Source organism: Pygocentrus nattereri, chromosome 2 (genome assembly GCF_015220715.1).
Source record: "Pygocentrus nattereri isolate fPygNat1 chromosome 2, fPygNat1.pri, whole genome shotgun sequence".
Taxonomy (NCBI): domain Eukaryota; kingdom Metazoa; phylum Chordata; class Actinopteri; order Characiformes; family Serrasalmidae; genus Pygocentrus; species Pygocentrus nattereri.
In genome coordinates, this window is record NC_051212.1 from 31,635,411 (window position 1) to 31,644,515 (window position 9,105).

The window sequence follows — 9,105 nt, forward strand, 5'->3', positions numbered from 1 at the left end:
AAGTTTTGTAAATGATTGTGGGTATTCACATATCCCTTAGTGACTGCATATGCACCTTGTTTATTTGTGTGTTGTGTAAAATTCATGCTGAACTCAAGTTGTGTTAGCTGTTCTACATTCGAATATGTCAATTTGTCCTGTCTTTTTATTTGTAGATATTCGAGGAAGATGAGATGCGTTCCCTCTTGCAGAACTCTCTACACGTGTTCAGTGCCATCAGTGGAACTTCCTCTAACTTCAGCTAAAAACCTCTTCCCACTGAAGACCCTTACCCTTCTTTCACCTAATTCCCACATGCCTGAATGTATGGAACAGCTTGAACCTTAAGCACCCTCCACCATGTTTGTCTGGATTAAGATGTTGCTAGAATGTCTGTCCTTTAAGAAAGTGCCATGTTGTTGCAATTGACCATTCAAATTGACATTCAGTCCATCATTACATTCAACCTGACAGATCCAATCGAGCATCATGTTCGCTCAACTCCTCAAACTTTCAATAGATGGCCTTTAATGTTTGAAACTACTTGTTGTGCAACCAGGCCACTGTCTGATTATCCAAATATATTTGCATTTTTTTCTTTTGTAAACAGTGTTCATAATATGAGTTGTTGTTTTAAAAGAAAGTATGTCTGTTGAAGTTGGAGAGGGTATGGCTTTTAAACTGTAGTGAAAGGTTTAATAAAACAAATGCAATTTATTCAGTCACTGACTTACATCTGTCACCTTCTTGTTGTTTTAAAGGACGTGCTCATAGTCTCACATTTGTAAAAAGATTCAAACATGTCTATGGCTTATCTACCCAGCACACCTTTAGATCAGAATCATTTACCCATCTCCTTTTGCTACATGCTTCCCTTTTTTGTAACTACTTGTTATTAATGATTTAAATGTTATAATTTTTTAAGGTGACATACTGAATGCATTTACATGATGTCTCCCACTGAGATTTTAGAGGTGCTCAGTATTAGTTTGCCTTCACTTCTGTTGCCTTCTATGATGCCTGATACCTTGGAGCTCTTGGACAATCTTGCACAGTTCATGCGACTTCTTCATGATTTAGGGGTCAAATCCCTTAAGAGCAATCGTCCATCTCTGCTGTTTCCCCTTTGTGTTAAGGACCCGTTTAGGAAGAGCGCCACAGATAGTCCAAAACTATTGCTGTGTTGGCTAGCAAAGAACATACCTATTTTAGAGGCTTTATTAGGATTGTTGTTATTGTTGCAGTACAGTTGTGGCCAAGCCACAGCGTTTTGGAAAGCTCAACTGTTCAGCAGACTTCCTTTTTTCAGTATTAACCGAGGATTTGTTAAAGGGCTGTGAAAGAAGCGATGATAGAACCAGTAGAAACTCATACTGTACCTGCAGATAGAGAAACCTACTGGAACTGCACATGGCATTAAAAAATGAATCAGTTATGTAAACTACACTTTAAAGCAATATATTAATATTAATATATTACTATTAATGTTAATATATGATTTTAGATTAATATATTCATGTATATAAAGGAAAATTTATTTCAAACTTAACTGAAGATACCTTGATGACGATGTTGACGTCGACTCTGTTACGATCCTGGACCAACTTCAAATTTAGCAAGTACAGAGTCTGTTTGTTTGCAAGGATTTGCTTGTTGCTGGAAATTATTCTTGCTATTTGGTCATTAGAGGTGCCACAGCTTTGACAACGCCAGTGCAGGCAGCTGTATTCTAAAGGACTGAGGTGGACTTTCCTCAGCCATTTGCTAGTCAAAGCTTTCACTGCCTCAGGAACAACATCCTCTCAAAGATGTAAATGTCAGTAAAGTGCTGCTCTTACCTTTTTCTCTGTGAGTGTGTGTGTGTGCGTGTGTGTATGTGTGTGCGTGTGCCTGTGCGTGTGTACACATTAACAACAAAGTAGCAGCTGCAAACAGTTGTTTTGTCGCAATTTTGCTTTTACTGGAAAAATATTGTACAAAAGTGCAAATTTTGTCAACAAGCTAAATTTACTGTATTGACATATGAATAAAACTGCATTTTCATGATCAAAATGGATTGACTTTTGTGCACCATTTGTTATGTATAACTGAAAGAAAATGTTTACTTTTTGTACCACAAATAGTCATTGTTGTGTTTTTCCTAAGTGTAGACTTTGGCTTGAAAATTAAATCATCATATTTAACATAAGCTAGTGGTTGTGTCTGTAGATTTACTCACACTTCCCTTTCTCAGTACTGTTGACCAACCTTCTAAATGCCTACTGAAGGGGATATGAAGACATTTGTGGAAGGAAAGAGACATGCTGCTGATGACTACTCCCATGGCATTCCCAGTATATCAGTGCTGTTGAATCAATGTATTTCCTTTTTTTTCAGTTTTTCACATAATTTGAGGAAACATGTGGCCCTTTATATATATATATATATATATATATATATATATATATATATATACAGTATCTCACAAAAGTACACCCACAGCTGCTATACAAGCTGCACACTGACTACTTTAAGTTATATCCAAGTTTCATTTCTGTAGTGTTGTCCCATCAAAAGATATTATTTGCAGAAATGTGAGGGGTGTGCCCACTTTTGTGAGATACTGTATACACCACCTCAATTCCTTTTTATTATTATTTTTAAATAAGAAATTCTTATTGCTTTCTACTGCATTAACATTTGTTTGAAAACACAATTACATACATGTGAGAATCTCTCTCTCTGTCTGTCTGTCTCTCTGTCTGTCTGTCTCTCTCTGTGTGTGTATATGTAGATAGATTAAGCTGGATAAGGCAAAAAGTGACACTCAGTGTCGGCGCTGCCTGTGGCAGTGACGGATCTGCAGTCTGAGTGTTTGTTTCCTGAGAGGCCAGCCTGCGATACTATCTTTCCACTGGCTTCACTCCTCCCACCTGTCACGACAAGCAGGAGTGAGAGCCGAGCTGCTCTCAGTCTGAGAGACGCTGAGCTGCGCGTTTGGCACGCTGAGCTCCTCTTGCTTTAACCTGACCTGCCGTGACCGTGGACTGATTTTGGACGTGGTTTTCACAGTTGCACACTGCGACGCCGACGGGCACGGACTGGACTCGGTCAGGGATAAACAAACAGCCAAGAGGAAATTACACTGGAATTAGAGTGGAGACGCCATCAGAGCGGCAGTGCGCTATGATTGGCCGTAACTGGGATTTCGCTCTGGCGCTGTGCCTGTCCGTCATGGTCGCAGGAGTCGACCCCAGTAAGAACTCAATCACTTTCTCTTTTTTTCTAGCGGTGTTTAACTTTGGCAGCAGATGTTGTGTTAAAGCGAGGCTAGGCAGGCTGGACCCGACTGGACATCCTGCAGGCTTCCCGAAAGAGCATGACGTCAGAGAGCCACTTTTACTCGATTGTGTTTTTTTGTTTTGTTTTTTTTCGCTTATCCATTTAGACACAGGGGTCATGATCAAGTTCATGGTCATGGTCTGCGTAGTGGCTGTTGGCTGGGTCCCTTTCCAGAGCGACGTTTAGAGCTCAGTGACATTCAACGATAGAAAGAATTTACAGAGGAAGCTCAGCCAAATAAAAATAGACATAGGCCGCTGCAGTTCCTGTGCTAGTTAGTGTCTTTATGGATGTTGCTCTCATATAACTCGGGGGTTAAAGGAAAGAACTGGGGATTAAACCATGTCTACAAAGCCCCTTTTTGGTCGAATTATTGAACTGGTTTAAATGTGGTCACTCAGTGAAATACTGTCTCAGGTGCTTCCTGATTGTGTCATTAATGCTCAGTCTTTGGTAATGGCCTGCAAGGACTTTGGAAACCCTTAGAGTGTCAGTTGTTTGACTGTTCTGTTAGGGAGAAGTACACCTTCCTTTCGTTTTCCTTTCAGGGAAAAGCAAACATCTCCCAGAACTAGAAAGATATGATCTGGAAGACAACAGTTTACAATGTTCAGTGTTCATGGAATTTTTAATCCAATGACTTAACTGTGCCAAAAGGGTTAAGAGACCCACAGAACTAAACAATAAATCATTCAAATACTCTGAAAAGATGTACAGATATTTGATATATAAACACATATTTGGGATATATAGCAAATACTCAACACTGATTACTCCGAGTGTGATCTTGTCCATGATTGTTAGCCGAGGAGCCTCTGTCCGTTCATTTTTGTCACCACCTGTGACGCCTCTTCTACATATCTAATGTCTAATGCTCGTTAATCTCATTTCCTTCATTTAATCAGTTTGCAGCATGTAGCCTTACAAGCAGCACCAGCATAGGTGTGGCTGGATTAGCCTAGTTAGTTATTTTTTTGATAAATGTTTTATGCTGTGAGTGATGTTAAGGGTAGAATATTTGATCCTGTCATTCACCTTACTGGCTTCCTCTAGTACCCACACCAGAGAAGAGTATAATAGCCTTTTCTCTGTGCTCAAGTTGATCAACTAAGGCTTTGGCTGTTAGAAGCAAAAGTTAGAATATGTTTTGAAGCAATGTTAGTCGCAAAGAGACCATCCAGTTTTGCACATTGAACAGGATGCTTTTCTTAAACTGCAGTAGTAAGATAAATATTTATTCTTTGTTTCGATGTTTCGATAAGCATCAGCAGCATCTAAGCAGATATGTTCCCCGTCATTATAGGGCTATAAAATATGTCATTTGCGTAAGCTGGATCAACTTTTTCCTCCTGCAACTCATCTCTCAGGTTTTCCGATCTGGGAAACATTTATTGTAATGTACTTGAAGGAACAAACTGGAAGGAACGTCTTTTTCCAACCGTCAAAAAACCCCCAAAACAAACAAAACAACTGAGAAAGGTTCCAAAGTCCGGGCCATTATGAAGAGCCTCATGATAAATGTATGACGACCCAATGAACAGGAAATGTATCGTTACATTTACATTAAAGAAAACCTTTCCCAAATAGTCCTACGTGCTCTTATTGTTCCTTCTTTTATTTAAGATGAACTTCCTGAACCAGAAAACCTCACTCTGTCATGGAGCCCCGACCATTTCTCTCTAACTGCTGAGTGGAGTGAGCCCGCTGGTTTGGACGATTGTAAAGTAAACTACACGCTTGAGTTAATTCTTGAGGTGAGTCATCTCTCTGTAACTGTAAGGAAATAAGAAATTACAGCTTAATTCAATTACAACATGGCAAACATCAAGCCTTACAATAAAACTTTACTGAGCAACTGTTTTTAGAGGGACACCATCAATGTGAACAGACATTCCGGTGTGTTGATTATGTAAATAAGAAAATGGGTCTTTCGTTTAATGACTTTGAATTTATTCTGACCCCCAAAACAGAAATGTCCTCCAAGCAGCACTGAGCCAAATCTGAATAAAGAAATACGGCAAACAGTTCATTTAAATTACACATGGGAGGTTTCTAATGAGAGAGAAATATGCATCTGGGTAAGGACAAACCCTTTGCAGTGTGGAAACAGGACACCCAGCAAAGCAGTGTATAAAGGCATCTCTCCACCTCTGGGTGAGTTTTATTTCAACTAAATTGATGATAAAGTTCATTTTGGTGAAGCGCCGCACCAAACCTGACTCACTTGTGCATTTCAGCTTTTGTGAAAAACTTCACTTGTGTTTATTACTCTGATATGAAGATGAACTGCACCTGGAGTGTAATCAGCCACGTCCCTGACCTCCAGCTCTTCTACAGGTGAGAACTGGCTTGAATGATGCTTTCCTGTCCTGCTTTCTTTGCTTTCTCTTTGTTCCTTAATCTGTTTTTAGATTTCTAAACATTGTTGGATCCGTGTTTTATTTGTATTGGTCCTCTTCTGTGAGATGTCAATCCTCTCATTTGTTGTCTTTCTAAAAGTGATCGTTTCTTATGAATGTTATTTATTAGAAATGAAGTGAGCGACCACCTAAAGCCTTGTAGCGCATATTTCACCAAAGAAGACATGAAGACAGGCTGTCACCTAGATGACATAATCTTCAAATCTCACCACACGTTCTTCAACATCATTGGAACTGTAAAAGGTTCCATAATTTCAAACACCTTTATGAGAGTACCACGTGATTCAGGTACTCGGTCTCTCTCTCTCTCCCTGCTTTTTACTGCTGTCCTTAGTTCTTATTATTGATATTCATAATAAACTTTACAAACAGTGATGTGTCTCTGTGGCTGTACCTGCCTGCATATGTATATTAGAGGAAGTGGGAGATTTCTGGCACTTACACAGAATCATTAAACTGTATGAGAGTTAAACCTTGGATTTTTTGCACAATTACAAGGCTGTGTGTGACGAATGATTAGAGACCAAAAATGAGGTTGAGCCTGTGCTGACCACTCTGCTGAACCTGATGATGAGTTTGCTTTACTGTGTTTCATTCTGCAGTGAAACCAGAACCACTAGAGCTCAAGATCACAAGGGACGGTGACCGTCTCTATCTTCAATCAAACACTCCAGAATTTGCACAACAATGTTGGAAATACAAGTTTAGATACAAAATATGCAACGAGGAGGTGAGTCTTTTACCCTCTGTGTACTGACAATCTACCCTCTGCAACTGACAGTGCTACTGCAGCTGTGGGAATAAATAATGTGAAAGGCAAACAAGTCAGTAGAACATTATAAATATGAATTTATAATAATAATAAAACAATAAATGTATATACTTCACTATAGTACACTGAATATTACTGTATAATGACTGAAAGGCCTCTCATACTATTTGAGTGTGCAGGGGATCTTATGTTTGTGTAACAATGTCAATGTCATTGCCAGTGTATTTTCAATTATCCTCATGTTGGTAATGTTGTTATATAGAGCGAAAAAGAGATTGAAGCAGAAACGAATCCAACATTAGTTTTGGAATACGACGCATCCTGCAAGCACAGAGCTCAAGTGCAGGCCATTTTCACTCATTACTGTGGGGAAGCGGCAGAGAGTGAGATGAGTGAACCTGTGTTTTATGGTATTGTGGATCCTTTCTGTACTTCAGTACTTGTCATAACACTATATCACTACACTGTCAAGTTATTTTTAAATAGCTTTATATTATTGTACTCCAAATGCGTACATGTGCTATTATTCTTTATAGGACTTTGTGTCTTATTATTGGATATTATATATATATACTGGACATTGTGTGGCTATATTATTGCTGCTTTTTGCATGTGATTACTGCAAACATATATTTACTTCATATTTAGTAAAATTTATTAATTTGCTTGACTTGCCTACATAAAATTGTACTCTGCATGCTTTTTTCTGCAGGTGAGAATACTGATCTAAACAGTCCGTTTAAGGTTGCTATGATAGTCATTCCTTTAATGGTGTCCTGCTGTCTCATCATGGCTCTGGTGTTATTTAGAAGGTAAAGTTCAATATTCATATTTCAGCTTTGTATTTTGGGCCTGTCTCTCAAAAGGTCAGTCTAAAAGAGTGGTTAAAAAACACAACAAAAACATGCTTTGTTATTAATGAAATAAGGGAGACCATTTTTAATACTGTGAGATATTATATTGCATTTTATTTCAATTATATTTGTTAATTGTATTGCTGCTTTGTACTGTCAAGAAGAGACAATACACGTGTTTAAGAGGAACCTTTTAAATGAATCTGGGGAATGGCTTATGCTGTATTTGTAATAAAGATCTCATGAAATGGCTTCTCCACAGGTACAAGGATATCATTCTCCCTACAATTCCTGAACCATCATTATTGTTCAAGGATATGCTTAGCAGTAATAATGATGGAGGCCAGTCAAAGGTAAGGAGTAAAATGACCCAGACAGCTGTTTTATCTTCCATTACGTATGGTCTTCACTGCATATGGTCTCCTGAAAATCTACTACCTTAATTCTATAGTGAATCCTGTCTAAATAACAAAGCAAATTCAAATTCACATTCCACTACAAATGAAGTACTTTCACACCACCACACTGACCATCAAACATGAGGACATGTGATGTGTTAACTGCTGTTAACTGCTGTTGTCTCTGCTGTACCATAGAGCCTCTATGTGCCTATTACAGAGGTCGTGGAGAGAGACGTCCGGTTGGAGCCAAAGCTTACATCCTTACAACATAAACCATGACACCTGTTTGTAAAGCACACACTGACGGACTCAGTAATGCCCAGTAATGGATTTACAGCAGGTAATCAAGTCTAAGGCCAGTGAATAAGACTGTGATCATTTCTACAGGGCATTTTGTTTCGCGCACTGCTACTACCAATATCCTTTCTTCTTGCATGGCAAAGAATGACCTTACATTCAGACGTATATTAGAGGAAACATGAAAGTTATGGGACTGGTATTCACTCTGCAGCTGTACATGTACAAAGAAACACATCTGTGTGTCCACAGTATTTAGTGAGTGAGTGGAATGCTCTCAACAATCTGTGAAGACACGCACTGCTTATGTATGTCCTGAGTGCATCTACTAACCGAGACCCAGTTCTGAGGACCCCACACCGCGCACATATTTGGGGATTCCCTCGTCTATCACACCTGATTCAACTAAAAAAAAAAAATAACAAGCTCCTCATGTCCTTGAGACAGGTGTGTGTGGAGCAACACAAAAATGTGCAGAGAAAGGGTTGCCCAGGGCTCATTTTGTAATCAGTGGACCAAAGAATGTAATTTCTTTCAGAATGATGGTAACAACGTTTTAAATGGTATTTTTATGTTTGTTGTCACCTGTACTTTTTATACCCCCCCCCCTCACTTTTGGGAAACAATGTCGATGGAGGCAACTCTTTTCTAAGCAGTAGGACACTAAAAGTGGGCATTTTCTAACATTTCTGTCGATATTCTATATCCACATGATAACTGCAGTTAAATGTTCAAGTGTAAAGAGTGTAAAAAGAAGCACCTGTAAATACTGTATTCCAGTACAAACAAAAAGGTTTTCTACATAACTTGCTCTGTGAATAAAGTAACCATAGTGGTGACTAACGTAGTTTGTGCCTGTGTTTCATACAAAAGGAATTTGATTAAGGTAACGCTAGCAGTTCTGTAGGTTTACATAAAGCACTTGGCACCCAGTTTCAAAAGACAACATGCCAAAAAAGTATAACCTGTCTGGACAATGATTGATTCACTGTCAACAAGTCAGAATGCTTGCAGTTGTATGTGGCATTGCCAAACCTGTTTGGTAGGCCTACAAAGTGCAG

General features: G+C 38.9%; 2 protein-coding genes across 4 annotated transcripts in view; both read left to right on the forward strand.

Annotated features, from left to right (window-relative positions):
• Nucleotides 1–2,031, forward strand: part of dock11 (dedicator of cytokinesis 11) — an 87,290-nt gene extending 85,259 nt beyond the window's left edge. For all 3 annotated transcript variants that reach the window (XM_037547248.1, XM_017718836.2, XM_017718837.2), the window contains one exon: nt 156–2,031. Coding sequence is in view for 2 of the 3 variants with exons in the window: in XM_017718836.2 (XP_017574325.1) it covers nt 156–245 (90 nt within the window). In the remaining variant the exon portion in view is untranslated. The remainder of the gene's footprint in view (nt 1–155) is intronic.
• An 865-nt stretch (nt 2,032–2,896) lies between these two features.
• On the forward strand, nt 2,897–8,887 carry LOC108440113 (interleukin-13 receptor subunit alpha-1-like). The gene is made up of 10 exons (XM_017718840.2): nt 2,897–3,214; nt 4,924–5,054; nt 5,271–5,454; nt 5,538–5,637; nt 5,830–6,008; nt 6,323–6,450; nt 6,755–6,902; nt 7,205–7,304; nt 7,609–7,699; nt 7,943–8,887. Exons 1-10 carry the CDS (start codon nt 3,145–3,147, stop codon nt 8,024–8,026), a joined length of 1,215 nt encoding a protein of 404 aa, XP_017574329.1. The 5' UTR covers nt 2,897–3,144; the 3' UTR covers nt 8,027–8,887.
• The last annotated feature ends 218 nt before the right edge of the window (nt 8,888–9,105 follow it).

What these genes read in the sequence shown, in the direction of transcription:
- LOC108440113 (XM_017718840.2), top strand. Translation starts at nt 3,145, where the DNA reads ATGATTGGCCGTAACTGGGATTTCGCTCTGGCGCTGTGCCTGTCCGTC. An exon ending in AGGCATCTCTCCACCTCTGG is followed by an intron (nt 5,455 to 5,537) that starts GTGAGTTTTATT and finishes TGTGCATTTCAG; the next exon opens with CTTTTGTGAAAAACTTCACT. An exon ending in GCTCTGGTGTTATTTAGAAG is followed by an intron (nt 7,305 to 7,608) that starts GTAAAGTTCAAT and finishes GCTTCTCCACAG; the next exon opens with GTACAAGGATATCATTCTCC.